Source organism: Megalobrama amblycephala, linkage group LG11, assembly GCF_018812025.1.
Source record: "Megalobrama amblycephala isolate DHTTF-2021 linkage group LG11, ASM1881202v1, whole genome shotgun sequence".
Lineage (NCBI taxonomy): Eukaryota > Metazoa > Chordata > Actinopteri > Cypriniformes > Xenocyprididae > Megalobrama > Megalobrama amblycephala.
The window spans coordinates 13,971,690-13,994,940 of record NC_063054.1 but is presented as its reverse complement, the minus strand read 5'-3'; the positions used below and the strand labels follow the sequence as shown (position 1 = coordinate 13,994,940).

At 38.0% G+C, this 23,251-nt stretch overlaps 1 protein-coding gene across 9 annotated transcripts in view; it reads left to right on the top strand.

Annotated features, from left to right (window-relative positions):
* The window catches only part of kcnh5a (potassium voltage-gated channel, subfamily H (eag-related), member 5a), a 150,810-nt gene that overhangs the window by 39,421 nt on the left and 88,138 nt on the right, over positions 1-23,251 (top strand). For 4 of the 9 annotated variants that reach the window (XR_007186980.1, XM_048206254.1, XM_048206253.1 and 1 more), the window contains 3 exons: positions 9,386-9,509; positions 12,802-12,908; positions 16,570-16,698. Coding sequence is in view for 8 of the 9 variants with exons in the window: in XM_048206253.1 (XP_048062210.1) it covers positions 9,386-9,509; positions 12,802-12,908; positions 16,570-16,698 (360 nt within the window). In the remaining variant the exon portion in view is untranslated. The other 5 variants (XM_048206256.1, XM_048206258.1, XM_048206255.1 and 2 more) reach the window with 5 other exon arrangements.

Sequence of the window (23,251 nt, the reverse complement as noted above, 5' to 3'; positions counted from 1 at the left end):
ATGTGTTGATAGTTTCTGACTGAAAGAAAAAGGAGGTTGGCAACCAATCAGGGGTGCATTTCCCAAATGCGAACTACGGTCGCAAGTTTCGTCATTACCGAGTTCAATGGGACTTACGACCATATTTAGCTAACAATGCTTTCGGGAAACGCACCCCAGATTAGAACTTGCTACCGTTAGTGATGTTTGTTTGAGTTTTTTTATATGCATATTTTTATATGCTTCTAAGTGAAACAATTTCATATAATATGTACAGGATAATGTACATCCAGCCGGTTGTTATCACAGAATAAACCCCCTCTACTTCACGTCGGGGTCCTGATCACCCTTTCGGGGGTTTATTCTGCAATAACAACCGGCTGGATGTACAAACCCGATTCCAAAAAAGTTGGGACACTGTACAAATTGTGAATAAAAACAGAATGGAATGATGTGGAAGTTTCAAATTTCAATATTTTATTCAGAATACAAACAGAAGATGACATATCAAATGTTTAAACTGAGAAAATGTATCATTTTAAGGGAAATATAAGTTGATTTTAAATTTCATGGCATCAACACATCTCAAAAAAGTTGGGACAAGGCCATGTTTACCACTGTGTGGCATCCCCTCTTCTTTTTATAACAGTCTGCAAATGTCTGGGGACTGAGGAGACAAGTTGCTCAAGTTTAGGAATAGGAATGTTGTCCCATTCTTGTCTAATACAGGCTTCTAGTTGCTCAACTGTCTTAGGTCTTCTTTGTCGCATCTTCCTCTTTATGATGCGCCAAATGTTTTCTATGGGTGAAAGGTCTGGACTGCAGGCTGGCCATTTCAGTACCCGGATCCTTCTTCTACGCAGCCATGATGTTGTAATTGATGCAGTATGTGGTCTGGCATTGTCATGTTGGAAAATGCAAGGTCTTCCCTGAAAGAGATGACGTCTGGATGGGAGCATATGTTGTTCTAGAACTTGGATATACCTTTCAGCATTGATGGTGCCTTTCCAGATGTGTAAGCTGCCCATGCCACACGCACTCATGCAACCCCATACCATCAGAGATGCAGGCTTCTGAACTGAGCGCTGATAACAACTTGGGTTGTCCTTGTCCTCTTTAGTCCGGATGACATGGCGTCCCAGTTTTCCAAAAAGAACTTCAAACTTTGATTTGTCTGACCACAGAACAGTTTTCCACTTTGCCACAGTCCATTTTAAATGAGCCTTGGCCCAGAGAAAACGCCTGCGCTTCTGGATCATGTTTAGATATGGCTTCTTTTTTGACCTATAGAGTTTTAGCCGGCAACGGCGAATGGCACGGTGGATTGTGTTCACCGACAATGTTTTCTGGAAATATTCCTGAGCCCATGTTGTGATTTCCATTACAGTAGCATTCCTGTATGTGATGCAGTGCCTTCTAAGGGCCGAAGATCACGGGCATCCAGTATGGTTTTCCGGCCTTGACCCTTACGCACAGAGATTGTTCCAGATTCTCTGAATCTTTGGATGATATTATGCTTCAAACTCTTGCAATTTTCTCTGAGAAACTCCTTTCTGATATTGCTCTATTTTTTCGCCACAGCATTGGGGGAATTGGTGATCCTCTGGCCGTCTTGTCTTCTGAGAGACACTCTAAGAGGCTCTTTTTATACCCAATCATGTTGCCATTTGACCTAATAAGTTGCAAATTGGTCCTCTAGCTGTTCTTTATATGTACATTTAACTTTTCCGGCCTCTTATTGCTACCTGTCCCAACTTTTTTGGAATGTGTAGCTCTCATGAAATCCAGAATGAGCCAATATTTGGCATGACATTTCAAAATGTCTCACTTTCAACATTTGATTTGTTATCTATATTCTATTGTGAATAAAATATAAGTTTATGAGATTTGTAAATTATTGCATTCCTTTTTTATTCAAAATTTGTACAGTGTCCCAACTTTTTTGGAATCGGGTTTGTACATTAACCCACTTATTACACGGCTACTTGCCAATTAAGTTAAATAATTAGACAGGAAAAATTTATCTAAGTTAGTGATCTAGAGATGAAACTGATTTAAAATCGTACTTGTTTGTTATCTTATAATCCATTACAGTGAACAAAACTGTGTTTGTATGAAATGAGAGAGCGAGTCCGCCATACCGGATGACATAATTAAATAACTGTACACAAAATATTGATTTCACTGGGTTTTAATATTTTATTAGCTCACCAAACGCAAAACTTCCACAAGGAAAAAACGTTCCTGGCAAGCGTATAGCTCTGCAGACTTCAGTTACTCGGATGAGCCTGTGTTATCTGTTTTTAGCGGTTGTTATCTGAGAATAACATACTGCTAAATGGTGCGATTGACCAATCATAATTAAGTATTCCACAGAGCCATGTAATAATAATAAATATTTGCCTTGCTAGATATTCTCTTCCTCACAGTTTTAAATTTCCGTCATACACATAATTGATGAAAATAAAAATAATTGATAAATTGTTGAACAAAAAGTCTGTAGTTGACTTGTCTGAACACTTTGCATTTAGTCAACAAATATTTTTTTCTTATGAAATTTTCAAGTCATCCAGTGCAAAATGGCTTAACATAATTGAAAACGCATCAAGTTTCTCAGCATTGATTTTGAACTGTTTCCATTTTTTTTATAGTGAATTTTATTATGTTGCATTTACATGTGTTTTATTTAAATGTACAAGAGAAGATGCAGCTGTTTCATGAGTTTGTGTGAGTGGGCAAGTAAAGCGGAAAGAAAATGATATGTATATATGTAAATGTGGCCATGTGAGTGCTTATATGAGATGTTTTTCCTGTAAACACTGCTGTGGAATTGTGGAGAGCAACCTAGCAGCTGTCTGTTGGCCTCCCACGTGGGGTTGGCACGCACATAACTAAGTCTTTCATCACTGTCAATATGCCTCTTATTCACCATTTACACAATAAGCTTTCGGCAGCATCCCATATCACACATAAAGCGCTGATGGACTGCCGTAGGCTTCACGTGGATCTGGAAGTGTGATCAATGTGTAACAGCCACTTGGGCTATTTAAGGTCTGCATCAGCTGATATAAGCTGATCTTAAAAACAACAAGACTAATTCAATAGAGACACAGGTAAGCTTAAGTGTTAATTTGCCTCAAGTGAGATTATAAAGATTAAAGTCTTTCTATTCTCAATATTCCATTGATTTTACATGTTGCCAGACAAAACAGCTGTGCCCTCTTATGGCCTGTGAAATAGATGCTCTTTTTGCCTTGAGGTGGATCTGTGCAGTCTGTGTGTTGCATTGCTTTATAGCAGGGTTCATAAAAAGACATTTTGAATAATGTTTCAATTGTCTTTATCCGTATAATTTTAATTATAAGTAAATAATGTTCATAATAATTAGGTCGCAAATGCTTTGTGAGCCAGTCTTATTGTAGTTTCATTGGGATATCGTTATAGTTTTTATTAATATTTTGAATGTTTTATTTATATATTTTCCATTTTCATTAAAATTTTTATTAAAGTTATAGTAATTTTGTTGTGTTTTTGTCATTTTTACCTTTAAATATATATATAAATAGTTTTAAAAAATTGTTTATTTCTGCTACAAAAGAAGTGATATCACCATCTACAGGGCACTTTATCTTGTGCATTTTGCTCTTACTCACCCAAATTTGTCAACAAGACTACTTTAAGCGAATGTGAGTGCATTAACAGTAGGTAGTTGCGAATCACAGGTGTTTCATATATGAGATAAGGATATGACTGCAGATGAGGCCGGTGATAAAGCCGAAACCAGCACATCCAGTGCAAGTAGCCTTTTTTGGCTTTAATTATAGTACTGATTTATAATATAAATAATACTATAATATTATTTTATTTATGCATTATACTGAAGAGAACTTTTTTAAGGATATTGGTTAACTTTGGTAAACCCTTTTTGAGCAATTGATCTTAACTGAGACTTGAGTGTTTGTTGATGTTTAAAGGTCCAGTGTGTAATATTTAGGAGGATCTATTGACAGAAATGCAATATAATATACATAACTATATTTTCAGTGGTGTATAAAGACCTTAAATAATGAACCTTTATGTTTTTATTACCTTAGCATGAGCCATTTCTATCTACATACACCGCGTTCATTGAATTCGCCATTTTGCGCCGGCATGTTTCTACAGTAGCCCTAAACGGACAAACTGCTCTAGAGAGTGCATTTGCTTATCTGGTTATTCTCTGCTGTTTAAGACGACGGCATCTTTGTCCTGTGTCTGCCACCGTAGCTTCTCTATGTGCTTCGAAAGGGAGGGGTGAGTGGTGGACTGAGCCGTTGGTTGCAAATCGCAATCTCACTGCTAGATGCTGCTAAAATTTACACACTGCACCTTTAAGAGGCTGTTGTGTTGATTGCAATATTGAGGTGTTCAGTTTTATTTAGACTTTATTTAAACATGTGATTGGTCTCCTCACAAATCAACTGTTTCTTGATTTTCACTGGTATGTCTCTTAGGTGTTGACTAGCTCATCTTTGAGTCTACATTCAGTCTGAGTAAAATACATAAAGCTGCAGTCCGTAACTTTTTTTGGTTAAAAATTATCCAAAATCAATTTTTGAGTAAGTACATAACCAGCCAGTGTTCAAAACTATCTAATTATCTTGTCTCGATTCACAACGGTAAGCTTGTAATAATGTTTTATAATAGGAGCGACATGGTGGATTTCCGCGGGAAATTTGAAGCATGCAGCAGTTCGTCTTTGCGTCATTACGTCACGTCCGTAAACAGAAAGGAAGGAAGTCCCGTTCAGGCTAGTCGGTTTTATCACATGTGAGGATGCTGCTGGTAGCAGCACATTTATAGCCTTTTCTCACAGCAGCTGAAATAATTAAACTTATCATTTTAATGGCGGATTGTAATCCAGAAAGATCCAAATGACAATCAACAATGACAACTGGAGATTCACCCGTAGTCAAAAAGCAAAAGACTTTGGACTGTGGAGTGGATACAGAAATTGAAATCTACAGGTAACGCTAATATACACTAAATACACAGTCACGCAATGCTGATGTTATTAACATTAACGGTTTGAGAACAATATAACAGTAATAATAATTTGCATGGTTTGGCATGATCCAAACTAAGCGATCATTAGATTTACTCATCATTGGCAGCGCAATTTATTGTAGGCCTAATGCTTTTTTCCTCAGTTGGTCAGAACAAAAGTAGCAGACGTGTTACTTACTTGTTCGGATGATATTTTCCAGTGAAAATTCTTATATTGGTCATACTTTCAAGACGTAGAATCTGTGATTCTGAAGTACAGTATCCACACCGGTGTAGTAATTGACAGCAAACATTAGATTCATCCGCGCTGACGAGCTGTGCCAAGGCACAACGCACATACAGATAACTGTTCCACATATGACTACAATTGCAGATTTCAAACAGAGATGGCGACAAAGAGGAAAAATCGCGCACTGCCAGCTTTAAGTACTCTTAAGCTCTGGGTATACTTCGTTTTGCACAGTTTAACGCATAGCCTATCAAAGTATACTTCATTTGACTTCATGCCAAAGTCCCTTTAAGACAAAGTAATTTCACTCGGTGGCCATCTTTGAAATGCCTCACGGGCATGCAAGTGCAGCTCCTGTTTCTTTGAATGTGGAAACATCAAATTCTCCAAAGCTGTTTGCCAAGCTTTTGATTAAATTTCATATTTGAAATCACCAATGAAATTTGACAACAACTGTCTCATACATTTTTATTCTAAACATTTGAATCATGACAAAAAAAAAACAGTATTTTTCAGGCTGGATCAAGCTAATGCGCATGTGCAGTCCTAAGTGTGCATCTCTTGTGTCTCATTTCGGAGGCGCATGTCTGACTGTTTCTATAGGAACCGGAGCTTCTAACGGCCGCTGCAGTGATGTGATGACTTTACCAATCGGCGATTGGCTCTTATTTAGAAGTGGGACTGATTCTGTCCACTTATTCCGCCATTTCTCCCCTTCAAAACAATATGAGTGAGGCGTCTTGTGTTATTCTATAGTCTTTGCTCACATGCAGTTTTAAGCAATCTCTTGCCACAAGTTACAACCCATGTAAATATATTTGTATTCGTTCATGCTAGAGCTGTACTAATGAGGGTACTTTCTAACCTCTTTGCACAATCTGTCATCTATATAGGCCTCCATTGTCGCTGTAGCTTGCATGCGTTCTGTTCTGGTCTGTTCTGTTTATGCTGGTTTTCTTCGACTACCTTGTGAATCAACACCCCGAGGGCACGGTTGCCACCCTGGGGATAAACTAATTACTGCAAAAAATAAATTAAAATAAATTAAATGCGCATGTGCGACTTGTGCATACAAAGTATACTTTGGGCTTTAAAATCAGAGACTCTAAGACCTGGTTTCACAGACATGGCTTAGATATAAGATGTCAGTGCAAGTTGCTTTCTGGTAAAATAGTTCAATCATGCAATTTAGTCTGGGACTAGGCTTAAGCCTTGTCTGTAAAATGGGGGGTAAGACTTTTACTCAAGTGGTATTGGAATTGGTGACTTGTAAAATGTAATGGAGTCATGTTCACTGTACGGTATCTGTAATTTTACTTTTTATTTTACTTTTTATTTTAATTTTAAGTATGGTTTTCATGTACTCTTTACATCTCTGATTGAAATAAAAAATTTTCCCATCCCAACTAATTTTTTTCCTTCACCATGTCCCTTTGGCTACTTAAAATTAATGAAATCTAAAATAAATTAAAAATAATTCTAAAAAAAAAAAAAAACAAATAAAAATGAAAAAGTAATAATATACATATAAATAAATAAAATAGCAATACATTTAGCTTAAAAAATCTAAACTGTTATGACTCTCATTGCAACAACATCTGAGCTCAACCCAACAGTCATTCCTCGCAAAGACTTTTCTGTGTTATCATTGTGCTGTGGAAGTGACTGCTTCACTCGCCACTCTCCTTTTCCATATTAGTTATTAATGCTTGACTTCTTGGCAGAATCTTTATTAGTCTGAACGTGCTGTCTTGGCTGAGAATACGATATATCATCAGTGACAGAGCATTACATGATTATCATATCACTGAGCCCTGATCTGCGAACAGGATCTAGGTCTCTTGCATCCTCAGGGAGTACTTCCTCGCAATTGGCCCCTGATCCGAGGGCAGGGGCCATGGCGTGGAGACCGCTGTAATGAGTCTCCACTCTCCTTCCTCAAGGGGACAGCACTTCACTTTATCCTTTCCGCTTCTCCTTTCAGCTGGTCCTGCGGAGGCAAACTGAAAGAGGAGGAGGAAGAGGAGAGATAATGGAGGCTATTCAATGGAGGAGAGAAGCAGACACTTTTTTTTAAATGGCTGTGTCAAATGCCACGTTCTCTCTCTCTGTGTTTTCCTCAGGGGGGGACTGCATGTGTCCAGAGAGAACTGTAGCTCTGCTGCAGTATGAAAACCTTGTGTGTGTATGTGTGAGCAAAAGCGATTTTGTTTGTGGGTGTCTTTATGTGTGTAAGGATTTGTATTGTCACAGACATTTCTGTAACAATTTGTGTCCTGATTTGTGCTGTGATGTCCTCTTTGCCTGGCTATTTTTATACCTGCGTTGGGAGGCTGAAGTCAGCCTCACTAAAACGCTAATGAAGACTAGAGAGCATGACTTAGTCTCTTTAATGGCATAGTCTCACAGGAACGATGTTCAGGTCTTTAACCCACCTGCTATTGCTAGACCACCATGCATCAATTACACTTGATGTCAAGACTGCATTCCACTTCAGTTTGTCAAATGAAAAAATTAACTAATTAAGGTGGTTTCCACAAATGAAGTCCAAAATAGGACTTGAAACTCAAGTCTTTTTTCTTTTCAACAAAGTGCCATTGAAAGGAGTCTGTCCACCTCAGGTGATTAGGCAAAATGTTATATGTGCTGTTTTATTAGATTTTTTTTTTTTTTGGAGTCACACAACTACATAAACTACAAAAGCAGTTTAAAACAGTAGTTTGTTAAATAGTTATATATTTTGCAGATTTAACCAACACATGTTAGTTTGTAGTAAGTATATTTAATACATGTATGTTTTTTTTTTATAAATGAAAGAAAATATATGTATATATGTATACAACAATATAGTGTTTCCTTGTTTACAGCTGTATACAAAGCAGCACTACACTAATAAACACTACTTTATACGTAGGTAAAAGGACAAGAAAATGCCATCGAAACTATTCTGAAGACAATTGCCTTCATAGATACATTCATATTAACCCCATACTCCATTTCAATATTTATATTTTTCTTTCTATATTTCGCAAACAGTGAGCCTTCTGTGCGTGGTACAGTTTTTGCTCTGCTGGCGCGTCTGTGTTCTCCTCTTTGCTTCCATATTCAACGTGCCTCATCTGGCCTGTTTTGGGAAGTGATTGCAAAGCAGTTTGTGTGCAAGTATGGTATAGAGATCAGCCAAAATAAAACTTAAAAACTTTCTGATTTATGGCCTATTTTCTATTATTGTTCAAATCATCCCCCGGGCCAGATTGGACACTGCCGAGGGCCATATTCGGGCTACGGGCTGTTTGTTTGACACCCCTGGCTTAGACTAAAAAAGGATTAAGAATTAGGACATTTAAGTAGCTTTTATAAATGTACCCTAGAAAAAATCATTACTTGTATGCATCTTAAGACAAAGCAATGGCGCTGACATATTTTAAGATACGTCATTGCAAGTTACTTTCAGTTAAAACAGCTCAAACATGCATTTTAGTCTGAGACTAACTTAAATCTTGTCTGTGAAATTCAGCTTTGATCAAAATTACATTTTAACATATATTAAAATTGAAAAGAAAAAAATAGAAATAAAATTCATAATATTACTGTTCTTACTGAATTTTTAATTAAATAAATGTGGCCATGATGAGAATAAGATACCTCTTTCAAAAACAAATTAAACAAATTAAACACATTTACCAGCAGGGGCTAATAGGATCATCGGTCCCAACTAGCATGATGTAACTGCTACACTTTCTTCCCTTCAGCAATATTCTATTTGTTCTTAAAAATTAGGCTTCTGAGAGTTTAGTCTTTCAGGAAAACTGAAAAAAATGTATTTACAAAATTTATATGAGTGAGTACATCATGAATCCATCTTCCAAACTGTGTTGTTTTCTGACTCTGAATCACTACGGAATGCCTATAATAAATTTTTATATTCTGACTATTTTAGACTGAGCGGGACGCCAACCGCTGCGGAGTAGCTCACTACCTGCGTGACTCATCATATCCATAAACGGAGAGAAGTAGCTCCGGCTACAGTGTTCTTCCTCAAGACGCATTCAGTTTTGTTTCTTAACTGTGATAGTTATTTAGGCACATTAATAAATGTGTCCTTCTACCTTCTCTTATTTTTCATTGCAGAGACAAGTTTCTTGTTGGGGAATGCGCAAATCGTGGAGTGGCCTATAGTTTACAGTAATGACGGATTCTGCAAACTCTCTGGTTACCACAGGGCAGAGGTCATGCAGAAGAGCAGCACCTGCAGGTGAGTGCCTCTCCCGCCTGTCTATTTTTACCCTGTCTTTGTTCTTTAGTCAAGGACAGACAGTGACAGACAAATTTATATTCATAACTTTTCATTGGAAGACATGCAGGATCCAAAAGTGCATTTGTGTGCATCATAACTAAATTATGTGTTTTTACAGAATTACATTATTCGGAATACGGAAAGGAAGCTTCACACACTTTCCCAGAGAGGTTATGCTTGGATAGCTGAAGCTAAATCTTTTAAACTGATGCAGTATAGAATGTGAAGTAGTGGAAGGAGAGGAAGAACAGAGTTTGATTGTTTTGTTTTGTTTTTTATTTCTCAAGTGAGTACTAACACTAACCGTCACAGGAGTGAGGATGTTTCTCTAATGATTTGGTGAAGTGTTAGAGACAGAAGTGTCATTTTCTCACTCTGCTTGAGTTAGCAATACTGCTAAAGCATACTTCTCACATTAGTTCAGCTGCGTTAAGCCATAGTAGCCATAGTGAGTTTGCTTGTGCTATTTAGCCACTCAGAGAGCGAATTTCTCATGAGCCATAACCGAATACCTTGTTAGCGCTAAATAAACTCAGTAAGGTGCCAATCATCGGAGCAGAAATAGAAATACCAACTACGGTGATTTGGCTCTACCTACATGCAGTGATATGGATCTGCCTACAGACTGTGATATGACTCCAGAGTGAATCAGAATTCAAGGGGAATTTTAGAGGTAGATTTGGCACAAGTATTTGTCAGGTAAAGCAATAAGGGTGAAGATTTGATACTAAAAATCTTTGAGTAGCTTATAGCCACACAACTCAAATGGACCATAAATCTCTGTATTTTTGGTTTTATGGAAGCTGAAGTGCTGAGGTAATATTTATTAAATGATAATTTAAGTAATTTTGTGTAGGCCAATGTTTAATTTGTTGTCATTAAATTATACAACCCTAATTCCGGAAATGTTGGTATGTTTTTTAAATTTGAATAAAATGAAAACTAAAAGACTTTCAAATCACATGAGCCAATATTTTATTCACAATAGAACATAGATAACATAATAAATGTTTAAACTGAGAAATTTTACACTTTTATCCACTAAATGAGCTCATTTCAAATTTGATGCCTGCTACAGGTCTCAAAATAGTTGGCACAGGGGCAACAAATGGCTGAAAAAGAACATTTTGAAAAGATTTATCTGGGAGAACATCTAGCAACTAATTAAGTTAATTAACATCAGGTCTGTAACATGATTAGCTATAAAAGGGATGTCTTAGAGAGGCAGAGTCTCACAGAAGTAAAGATGGGCAGAGCTGTGAAAGAGTGCGTAAAAAGATTGTGGAATACTTTAAAAACAATGATCCTCAACATCAAATTGCAAAGGCTTTGCAAATCTCATCATCTACAATGCATAACATCATCAAAAGATTCAGAGAAACTGGAGAAATCTCTGTGTGTAAGGGACAAGGCCAAAGACCTTTATTGGATGCCCATGGTTCTCGGGCCCTCAGACGACACTGCATCACTCATCTGCATGATTGTGTCAATGGCATTACTAAATGGGCCCAGGAATGCTTCCAGAAACCACTGTTGGTAAACACAATCCGTCATGCCATCTGCAGATGCCAATGAAAGCTCTATCATGCAAAAAGGAAGCCATATGTGAACATGGTCCAGAAGCGCCATCGTGTCCTGTGGGCCAAGGCTCATTTAAAATGGACTGTTTCAAAGTGGAAAAGTGTTCTATGGTCAGACAAGTCCAAATTTGACATTCTTGTTGGAAATCATGGACGCCGTGTCCGGGCTAAATAGGAGGCAGACCTTCCAGCGTGTTATCAGCGTTCAGTTCAAGAGATGCTTCTGATGGTATGGGGGTGTATAAGTGCATACGGTATGGGCAGCTTGCATGTTTTGGAAGGCACTATGAATGCTGAAAGGTACATAAAGGTTTTAGAGCAACATAATGCTCCCCTCCAGATGACGTCTATTTCAGGGAAGGCCTTGTGTATTTCAGCAGGACAATGCAAAACCACATACTGCAGATATTACAACAGCATGGCTTCATCGTAGAAGAGTCCAGGTGCTGAATTGGCCTGCCTGCAGTCCAGATCTTTCACCTATAGAGAAAAATATGTCAAAGACGAGCACAAACTCTTCAGCAGCTGGAAACCTATATCAGGCAAGAATGGGACCAAATTCCAACACCAAAACTCCAGAAACTCATAACCTCGATGCCTAGATGTCTTCAAACTGTTTTGAAAAGAAGAGGAGATGCTACATCATGGTAAACATGCCGTCCCAACTATTTTGAGACCTAGTAGCAGGCATCAAATTAGAAATGAGCTCATTTTGTGCATAAAAGTGTAAAATTTCTCAGTTTAAACATTTGTTATGTTATCTATGTTCTATTGTGAATAAAATACTGGCTTATGTGATTTGAAAGTCTTTTAGTTTTCATTTTATTCAAATTAAAAAAAAAACATCCCAACATTTCCGGAATTCAGGTTGTATTATCCAAAATTCTGAAACTACTTCTAGTTGGCATTTTCCTATTTAATGCAATTTTTTTTTTGTATTTAAAATTATATAATAAGCATAGTTTTAGTGAAAAGTTGAATTGGATAATGATTTTCTTTTTTGTATTCCCCCCTTTAATAAAATCAGCACTAAGGATTGTACAAAGGAGTTCACATGATCAGTGTCATAAATTAGCTTATTTGATTAGCAAGAATTTAATGATTTCTTATTCATTTTATGTTTCCTATAACCGATGGTATTTTTCCAGACTGAAATTATATTTTGAATGCCAGATTTTTAATGTGATTTCAGACTTTTGAACTCCACTGTTCACAGACACCTTATTTGCAAACATTTGCAAAAACTTCAGTCAATAAAACCCACAAGAATACCTTGTTTTTGCTGCTGTTTGGAATTTCCTAAACTTTAAAGTTTAATGTTTCTTTCCTTTTACATAACGCTAAGGTGTAGAGCATGTTGGGACTGTGGCTTCGTATCTACTGTTTGTCCAGCCTCCGTAAGTTAAATAGAGCGGCTGCAGGAACTGACAGCCCGTGTCATCAGCCACTCCCCCTTGTGCACACTCTCTGAATTAACTGACAGTGAAAGACAAGGTAGAGTTTGCTAGGCGGATGTGTGTGCCACACAGGTGTGCGCACTCCCCTAACTCTTTTTCTGTTCTCTTTGTCTCGCTCATTTTCATCGCCTGCTTCTCCTTTTCCCACCCACTTTTCCCACTCTCACAACCCTTTTTGACTTTTACTCTTTTGTCTCTCTGTCCCCCTGGCAGTTTCATGTACGGCGAGCTGACAGACAAGAAGACAATAGACAAAGTCAGACAGACCTTTGATAACTATGAATCCAATTGCTTTGAAGTGCTGCTGTATAAGAAGAACAGTGAGTATTCCCAGCTATGATTGTTTAGCTGTGCCTGCTAAATCTAGCAGAAGATTGAAAGTGCAGAGATGTAATTGTGCTCTATATAAGAAGCTGAATTCCAGAAATGAATGAAAATGACTTGAGAAAATGGCTTAAGACAAAGTTTATTTCTCTGTTAGTATTGTTTATATATATATATATATATAAATATGGCATCTGATTTGAAGTGCTGCATGTTGGTTAGAAATTTTGTCAGACTTATGCATATGCCATCAAAGTGTTTCAAGAGCAGCCATCTGGCTCAGTCGGTGCAAATACTGCAGAGCGGCTGCACAAGCTCTGATGACACCTTCAGTTCCGCTAATGCTCTCAAATCTTTTTTTTCATAGCAGTTAAAACTCTGTTCATGTAATCTTAATGTGTCAAGTTTATCAACATGAAAGTGATAAAAATGGAGACCCCACTTTATTACTACCCAAATAATATAGGCATATTTTGAACTTTCTTCTTTTACATACAGGCAGCACACGACCTATTCACGGAAAAGTGTTTCTAGTTTCTACATTTATATTCAAACACCATGCGAGCGTTACTGCGGAAAGAAGAATGTGCCCGATTTGTTGGCTCGTCCCCCGACCCCAAGTTGCAAATCTTGCAGTTTTGAGTAATGAGTTAAAGGTATAGTTCACCCAAAAATGAACATTTGATGTTTATCTGCTTACCCCCAGAGCATCCAAGATGTAGGTGACTTTGTTTCTTCAGTAGAACATAAATTATGATTTTTAACTCCAACCGTTGCCGTCTGTTAGCCGTATAATGTGGGTCAATGGGAACTTCTTTTATAAGAGTAAATAAAACTTGCTTAGACAAATCCAAATTAAACCCTTCAGCTCGTGACGACACATTGATGTCCTAAGACACGAAACAATCAGTTTGTGTGAGAAACCAAACAGTATTTATAGACATCACTGTCATTGTCAGAGCGCGATCAGACCTCACTAAGCGAGTGCTGAACGCAGTTGGATATAGTGGTGTTTTAGAGGTAAAAAATGATATAAATACTGTTCGGTTTCTCACACAAACCGATCGTTTCATGTCTTAGGACATCAATGTGTCGTCACAAGCCGCAGGGTTGTTTTATTTACTCTTATAAAAGAAGTTCCCATTGATCCACATTATACGGCTAACAGACCGTAACGGTTGGAGTTAAAAATCATCATTTGTGTTCTACTGAAGAAACAAAGTCACCTACATCTTGGATGCCCTGGGGGTAAGCAGATAAACATCAAATTTTCATTTTTGGGTGAACTATCCTTTTAAAGCAGTGTCAGATACAGAAAGTGGTTGATGGGTGGGTCTCTAAAAGTGTGGATGGGCCTGAATAATTTGTTTTTTATAACATGTTTTTTAACCGACTTAACTTGATAAAAAAACAAAAAAAAAAAAAAAAACAAGGACTGGTCCCTGTGGCACTATTAAGATACCACTGTATCACTAATAAGAGAAATCACAATGTCTGAGTCTTATGATCGACAACCAATGGCCTGAATTAGCATATTATTATTAATATTAGGTTATAGTTCTAATAAAATACATGACATTTAGGGCACTTTCACACTGGCAGTTTAGTTTGAAATGAGGCATGGTTTGCAAATTTCGCATGAAAATTTGGTAATGTGAAAGTTGCCATGCAGACACTGGAGCACAACGGGGTACCGAACCTGAGACTGCCTGTAAGAGGTGGTCTGAGTTCAGTTGCACTGGAACTGTGGCGTGACATACAGTATGTACATCCAGTAAACCCAAGTGTCATTCACTCTGCTGTGTATAATAGCGCCAAATTAATTAAAAAACATAATATATTGACCTGCGTCCTGTTTTCTGTCATGTGCTGTGCACATTTATGATGGCGTAAGATGAACACAAATGCACCGGGGTTCAAATGAATCAAGTTTAAGCTGTGTCCCAGTTCAGAGGCTGCATCCTTCGAAGGCCACGAAGATCGGACCGACCATTGTGAAATGGAATTGTCTTGGATTGTTCTTGTCGCCTAGCAGCTGAGACAAGCTGCAGTAATGTTTGTACTGGACTTTTTTGAAAGTTATATTAAAAAAATCCTGTCCTCACCGGTGCACAATGAACTCTGGGGCAGGGTAGGCTGTGAAGGATCCATCTGTTGTATCATTGAATTTCACTCAAAGTTGTGCGACAGTCAATCGCTGTTTACGGACACCATAGGAATAAATGAGAAGTGCAGTAAACTACCTGTCGCAAAAAGTCTGTAACTTAGTTCAATCCGAAACGATTGTTTAATGGCAAACATGTTGAAGATTAGCCGTCTGTCGATTCATTTAATTATGATAAGCTTTTTTTTTCCCACAAAAACAGTTTATTCAGCGCAGTGAAGCCTATCCTCCTTCCATACCACAGCGTTATGCTTTTTTTTTTTGCTAACCTTGCATGCTTGCCTTCAAGCGGCTTTGATATGCATCCTTTGAATTGGGACACAGCTTGAGTGTGAAACCAGACCAACACTGCAGGGGCCACCAGGAACAATCGCACTCGCACTCGGACTTGGACCACAGCTAACATGCCCAGTGTGAAAGCCCCCTTAAAGTCATTGAACAAAATAATTTATTTTCATGGATCTGCCTGGGTGGGCAAGCTGTCAATTGTAGCTCCGCCCCTGAGCTAAAGGCAGGCAAATAAGACGCTACATCATTCTGAAACTTTTCTCCACTCTTTTGCAAAAAAAAGTGTCTTGCTAAAAATAGGTATGGGCATTTTAGTCATTTTGTCTACTCGAGTACTCAATTGTGCAGATACTTGTGATAATTGTGCATTGATTTTTAATATGCATCAAGCCGACGTGTTTGGTTTTTACATAGCGTTATATGTTTTTTTAGTACCGCTGCGATGCAGCCCACTTTCTGTTTTCGTCGCGGCTTGCTTGCACTCTGCGTCGCATGTTTACGCAGTAAGAAGTTAAAATAGTTATATTAAAGAGTCTGAAGAACCTATATATTCAGTTGGGTGCAATTTAGCTGTTGATTAGTGTGTATGTGTGTGTGCACACACGCCCGCTCTCCTTATCTAGATTTTGTAAAAAGTCAAATAATTTATGATCATGTCTGATTATTGGCTGCTCATGCCCATCCCTAAAAACTCAGTATATTTGCTGAGTTATTTGATAGTTTACACCTCGAGGCATCTTGCATTTTGGGCACAATTGCATCCTCTCTGCTCTTGAATTTCTGTTATGTAGTTACTATAAAGATAAATCACCTCATGTTGCCTCTGTAAGATAAAGCTGCCCTGTTAAGCTCAAATGTAATGACCCATTAGGCACACGGGTTACACAGTATATTTCTCATATGGGTGAACTTGGTCTCAATGATCTTCATGTCTCTTTTTTCTCAATCCCTGTCTTTCTCTTCCAATCTTTATTCGCCACCATAATCTCATCATCATTTATTCCTCTCCTTCCCTTCCTTTAACCTCTCTGTCACATTCACTTTCCCTCACTATTCTCATCATTTTCATCCATGTCTTTTATCTTCTTGGTCATGACTCCTTTAAAACTCTCAATTTGCTTCTTTTCACGTACCACTTTTCATACTTTCCCTTTCTTTCATCCTGCTTTCTCTCCTCTCTCATTGCATTCATCCGGTGTCGTCAGGAACCCCTGTGTGGCTCTACATGCAGGTGGCCCCCATCAGGAATGAGAATGATAAGGTGGTCCTGTTCCTCTGCACTTTTAAGGATATCACTGTCTTCAAGCAGCCCATTGAAGATGAGACCACCAGAGGTAAGAACTCTAAACCTCATCTGAAGTGAAGAATTTTTCAGACTTTTGCATTAACACACCAAAAAGCATAATTCATAATTGTCAGTTTGTGTTTTTAAGTTGATGCAATCACTCTGCAAAAAAAAAAAAAAAAACTTTTAATAAATAAACATTTATATTTTTATATTTTTTCATCTGTATTTTTCTCTTGTTTTTCAATAATATTAAGCAGTATTTTGACTCTTTGATTTCAGAGAATATATCTTGAATTAAGTTTATTTTTCATTATCTATTAACAAATGTATTTATTTAAATGACTTGATTTAATAATTGATTGATTGATTGATTGATTGATTAATTTATTGATTTAATTGTGTTATTTTTAAAAAAGTATGTAACTCAAAAAATTTGAGAGGTTTAAATATAAAAGTGCTTAATATCTTAAACAATAATATCCATAATAAATATCCCTAATATCTTCTTATACAATATTTTAAGTAGATTGATCTTATATTTTAAAGATATTTAGATATTTAGACTTTAATCATGCCTACTTTCAAATTAGTAATAATAGCATATTGGCGATTTGGCAAAAGATCCCTTGTGCATTAATGTTTGTACTTTGTAAAGCGTCATATCTATCTATTTACAACTTGTTTTTGTTGCATTGAGCAGTGTAGCCAATCACAGACATGTCTGTTGATTTCTTGAACGCAATGGCCAATCAGAGGTGTTTGATTTGGAATCCGCTTTACTGCTCAAAGCCGGAGTTTTCAGTCCAGTCCAATGCTGCAGTCTGCACTCTCGCAAATCCTCTCATAACAAAGTGTAGACATTATGTAAATAAGAGATTTGTTGTAGAAAGCTTTAGTGATTATACAACCTGATCTAATGGAAAGACGTACCTGTGGGAACATTTTCGCGAGTCGTAAAAATACGTACCAATACGTTCACATCACTGCAGTTTCCAACAGAAATGAATGCTAGAGGCAGTAAAACAGCAAGCGCTTTTAATCGTTTTTATACACAATTATGATTACAGGGACAGATTGTGGATTAATAAAGACTTGTTTTTACGTCATGACTTCAAAACGCTTTTTACCAAAGTGCCCAATTTGTAAACGAATATGTTTTGGACTTTGCATTGGTTTTCTGACATAAGAAGCTTGCTCGGTAGCTCAGAGTTGGGCTTAGGACACGGAAGGCTTGGGTACGAATCTGGGGAAAAATGAGTCACGGTAAAAGAGCTCAAAGATGAGAGATCAAAATATGCAAAAGATGCTTTTTATGTCACATTTGCTTTTGTTAACACTATCAGGTAGTTTAGGTGTAGTGTTGATGCTACGTTATTTTAAAAAATAATGGAGCACTACACTTTTAAGTGCCACTCACTGGACAAAATTTCAAATCAGAACTGCGGTGATTGGTATAAAACCATCATCATAAAAGTGTACCATATTCATGTTTATCTGTTCCGACATTTCACATTGAAACTGCAGTGATATGTACGTATTGCTATTTTGTGACTCGCGAAAATGTTCCCACAGGTATGTTTTTCTAATGAGACCAGGCTCTGATTATAACGGAGCTTCATGAGATCGCGACTAAGATGAGTGACAGCTTTTGAGTGATTATGAATGGCCAACTCTTTGCGCACTTTATAGGCGATATATAATCAATTAAGAATTTGAATAAATCTTTTGTTTTTCATGCTTGATCCAGCAGCCACGTACACGCTGCAAAGTTTTGGGAGTGACATCCGTTAATTCATGTATTTGAGTGATTATTATAGTGATGCATGCACAATTTTTTCTCTTCTTTTCCACAAAAAAACTATTTTGTCTTTCATTTGATTGGGTGGACCAGCCGAAAATCTGAGTGGGTCCGGTGCCACCCTGGCCCTTATATAGCCTCGCCACTGGTTGGATGTGTTTCAACTGTGTGTTGCAGCCTGCTTGGCATAATAGTATATGGTTGTATAATGAGAGCGACATGCTGTCACTTTATGTTGGAGAGTGCTGCTTATGGGCAGCACTGCAGTCAGCCATTGAGCGTTCCTCGTATATATGTGTACTTATGATTGATGGGCATTGTCAGATCCCACTTTTTCCTCCATTTACTCTCTCTTTCTGCTTTTCTCTCTCTCTCTCTCTCTCTCTCTCTCTCTCTCTCTCTCGATCTCTTATAAACCAGTGGCTATTTTCCTTGTCAGCTTGTGCCACTGCTAAACTGAAGCACTTGTCCTTTGACAGTGATCCTAGCCCACACAGGAGCTCTTTAAAGAAACACACACACACACACACACACACACACACACACACACACACACACACACACACACACACACACACACAGAGATATATATATATTTGGAATTTCCCCTCAGAGACTTGATAGCAGCTGCTGTCACTTTGTGGCAGGGCACCTGTGCCCAGCTGAGTCTCCTGTCAGTGGGAGTGTGTATAGAGCGACAAGAAGTATTAGTTCAGCGAGTATTTTCACTATTTATCAGATAGATAGCCAGTCAGATAGATAAACCCTCCAATACACAAGCAGTGATGAAATTAAACCTCTCTGCAGTTATTGACATATTTTATGGTCTAGCTATAGTGCTTGCATCATAATCTACCTGCTTTGGCAATTGCAGTCACATGGTATATGAAAATGTCAATGAAGACATTGATTTCAGTATGATTGTGGGTAACCAATTACTGCATATCTTCTCAAAGTTGTTTAACCAAAACACTACTGGCTTGGCCATATACACTGCTCAAAAAAAAGGAACACTTTGAAAACATCAGATCTCAATGGGGAAAAATATGCTAGATATTTATTCTGATATGGACTGGGTAATGTGTTAGGAATGAAAGGATGCCACATCGTTTGAAGGAAATAAAAATGATCAACCTACAGAGGACTGAATTCAAAGACACCCCGAAAATCAAGTGAAAAAATGAAGCAGCAGGTTAGTCCATATTACTGAAATTTCATTGCAGCGACTCAAAATGGTACTCAGTAGTTTGTATGGCCCCCACGTGCTTGTATGCATGCCTGACAACGTTGGGGCATGCTCCTAATGAGACGGCGGATGGTGTCCTGGGGTATTTCCTCCAAGATCTGGACCAGGGCATTACTGAGCTCCTGGACAGTCTGAGGTGCAACCTGGTGGTGTTGGATGGACCAAATCATATTGTCCCAAATATTGGCCATTCAATGGTATCAATTCCTTCATCCTCCAGGAACTGCCTGCATGCTCTCACGACTCACCACATGAGGCCAGGCATTGTCGTGCACCAGGAGGAACCCAGGACCCACTGCACCAGCGTAGGGTCTGACAGTGGGTCCAAGGATTTCATCCCGATACCTAATGGCAGTCAGGGTGCCATTGTTTAACCTGTAGAGGTCTGTTTGTCCCATGGATATGCCTCCCCAGACTATCACTGACCCACCACCAAACCGGTCAGGCTGAACAATGTTACAGGCAGCATACCGTTCTCCATGGCTTCTCCAGACCCTTTCACATCTGTCACCTGCTTTTATCTGTGAAAAGCACAGGGTGCCAGTGGCAGACCTGCCCATTCTGGTGTTCAATGGCAAATGCCAATCGAGCTCCACGGTGCCGGGCAGTGAGCACAGGGCCAACTAGAGGACGTCGGGCCCTCAGGCCACCCTCATGAAGTCTGTTTCCGATTGTTTGGTCAGAGACATTCACCAGTGGCCTGCTAGAGGTCATTTTGTAGGGCTCTGGCAGTGCTCATCCTGTTCCTCCTTGCACAAAGGAGCAGATACCGGTCCTGCTGATGAGGACCTTCTATGGCCCTGTCCAGATCTCCTAGAGTAACTGCCTGTCTCCTGGAATCTCTTCCATGCTCTTGCGACTGTGCTGGGAGACAAAGCAAATCTTCTGGCAATGGCATATATTGATGTGACATCCTGGAGGATTTGGACAGCCTGTGCAACCTCTTTGGGGTCCAGGTATTGCCTCATGCTACCAGTAGTGACACTGACCCTAGGCAAATGCAAAACTAGTGAAAAACAGTCCAAAAAGATGAGTAGGGAAAAAAATGTCAGTGGCCTCCACCTGTAAAACCATTCCTGTTTTGGGGGTCATCTCATTGTTGCCCATCTAGTGCACCTGTTGTTCATTTCATTAACACCAAAGCAGCTGAAACTGATTAACAACCCCCTCTGCTACTTAACAGACCAGATCAATATCAAAGGAGTTTAACTGACTTGATGATATTCTCTGATTAAAAAGTGTTCCTTTAATTTTTTTGAGCAGTGTATATCCATATGGCTTTTACTAAATATTCATGAATATACAAAATTATGCATCACAGTTGATGCCCTTACATTCCTTTGACATAGAAGGGCCTCTATTCTGGCCGTGTCAAGCCTTATCACCACACCAAACCACAAACTTTATTTAAGCAGGCATTCAAATCATCTACAGTGATTACTTTGTAAATGAAGGACTCTTTGCCCTTATCAAAATGTTAATCTATGCCGCTCCTGACCCTTGATGCACTAATAAATATTAACAGCACAATCAGATTATTCATAGACTGGCATGTCTCTTGAGCTTGTTGTTAGGTAAATATGAGATCTGTTGTTCTAAAGGGGCATTTGTTAAACGTCACACTCCAGGTGTGTATTCAGTATTGCTTCATGAATAGCTCATGTGCACGTACTGATGAGAGAGTGCAGCATCAGGTATACTAAGCCAAAAACTACCAAAATGCACCAAATCAGCATATTATAATTATTTCTGAAGGATCATGTGACACTGAAGACTGTAGTAATGACTGCTAAAAAAAATTCAGCTCTGCAATCACAGGAATAAATTATGTGTTAAAATATATCAAATATTGAAAACAGTTATTTAAAATTGTAATAATATTTTACAATATTACTGTATGAAATAAATGCAAATTTGGTGAGAATAAGAGTCTTCTTTCAAGAACAATAAACTTTTGTAAGTATATACACATTATCACCTTTTATAATATCAGATTATTAATGTTTGTTAATGTTACTAATTAAATGGTTAAAATAATATGATTTTGAAGTGAACTGCTCCTTTAATCCAGACTTTAGCTTCCACTGTTGTTTTTTTAGGTAAAGAATAACATGCATTGAGCATAGTTAGTGAAGCTTTTAGTGTTATTTGCATCACAGGAAGTATTTTGTAATTAGTTGTATAATAGAGATCTTCCCTAGAGCCTCAATCCATGTGACTGTTTCTGCTCCCCCTGGGGAGATGATAGAGCTAAAAGCAAAATTACAGTATGTGTGTTCATGTATGTTTCTATGTATGCTGGGCTCAAAATCCCATTGGAATAGTGTTCCTGTCGGTAAGGGTCTGCTCTGCACTGGTGGTCCAATGAAATATGCAAAGCATCTGCATAATAAAGCACCATTAGGCGTCAGTGCCCCCAATGCACATCGGGTTATTTTGTGTTGACTGTGTATTCGTCCCTTGCGTTTAAATGATTTGTAAAAAACATTTAAACCATTTAAACACAAGCGTGTGTTCTCTCTCTGAGGACCTCTGACCTATCAGCATGATCTCATTGATGGTGACTTACCCAGGGGCACAAACTTCAAATAATAGCAAATAGGGAGGGAAAATGAGGAATGAATATGGACTCCATGGCAACAGTGAAACCCTTTGAGATCCTTCCAGATCTTTCTCTAAGCATCTGATAGTTACCTGGAGAGGATTTTCAGCTCATCAAATGTGTACTTTAAGACCTCAGCATTGACACAAGCATAAATTGAGAGCTAGCCAGTAGAAGCTCAAGGGAACATAGTTAGCAGCAATGAAGAAATGAAGAACCTGTTTTTATGGTTAGGTTCAGAGCTATAGATAGAAAAAACAACAGGAAGATTGCACAAAGCAAGCAATTAACAAGTCATATTTTAAAAGATGGATACTTTTTGTTGATCATAGCTGTTGATCAAATTATATGAAAAGCATTATAGATGGGCATATATCCAGTGCATGTTCTGCATATTAACCTACAAAGCCTGCTGTATCATATTTAATATACAAATTTCCAAGGCCTCAAAATATTAACATGGTCAAAACTTTGCTGGAAAATCTGTTGTACACAATCCAATACATTCCTTCTGTTGTGTGATTGATACTAAAGGTCTTTTAGTATAATTCTAAATACATCCCCCTCTAGGTTTGGTACACATGTCTTTTTGCTGATAATAAAAGTAAGTATTTAAATCATCTTACTAAGACATGCTTATTGCGAGATACTGAGTAACAACTGAATCTTCTATATCATACTATATGAGCCATAAACCCTGAAGAAAATTGCATTCAGAATTTGTTTTTTTCATGTGTATCATTACCTTATTTGCTTAATTCCTTTAGTGAATTGGGTGCGTCGTGGAAATTCTCAGTACAAATCTGACTTCACCACTGACAATTTAAACAACTCCTAGTTGTTAATATAATACTACAGTATCTCGAGGTAATTCACTGAATTCCTGAATACTTACAATACAATCCAATACTTTCTCTAAGTATGGTGACGGCATCCTGTCAAGAAGCTACTAT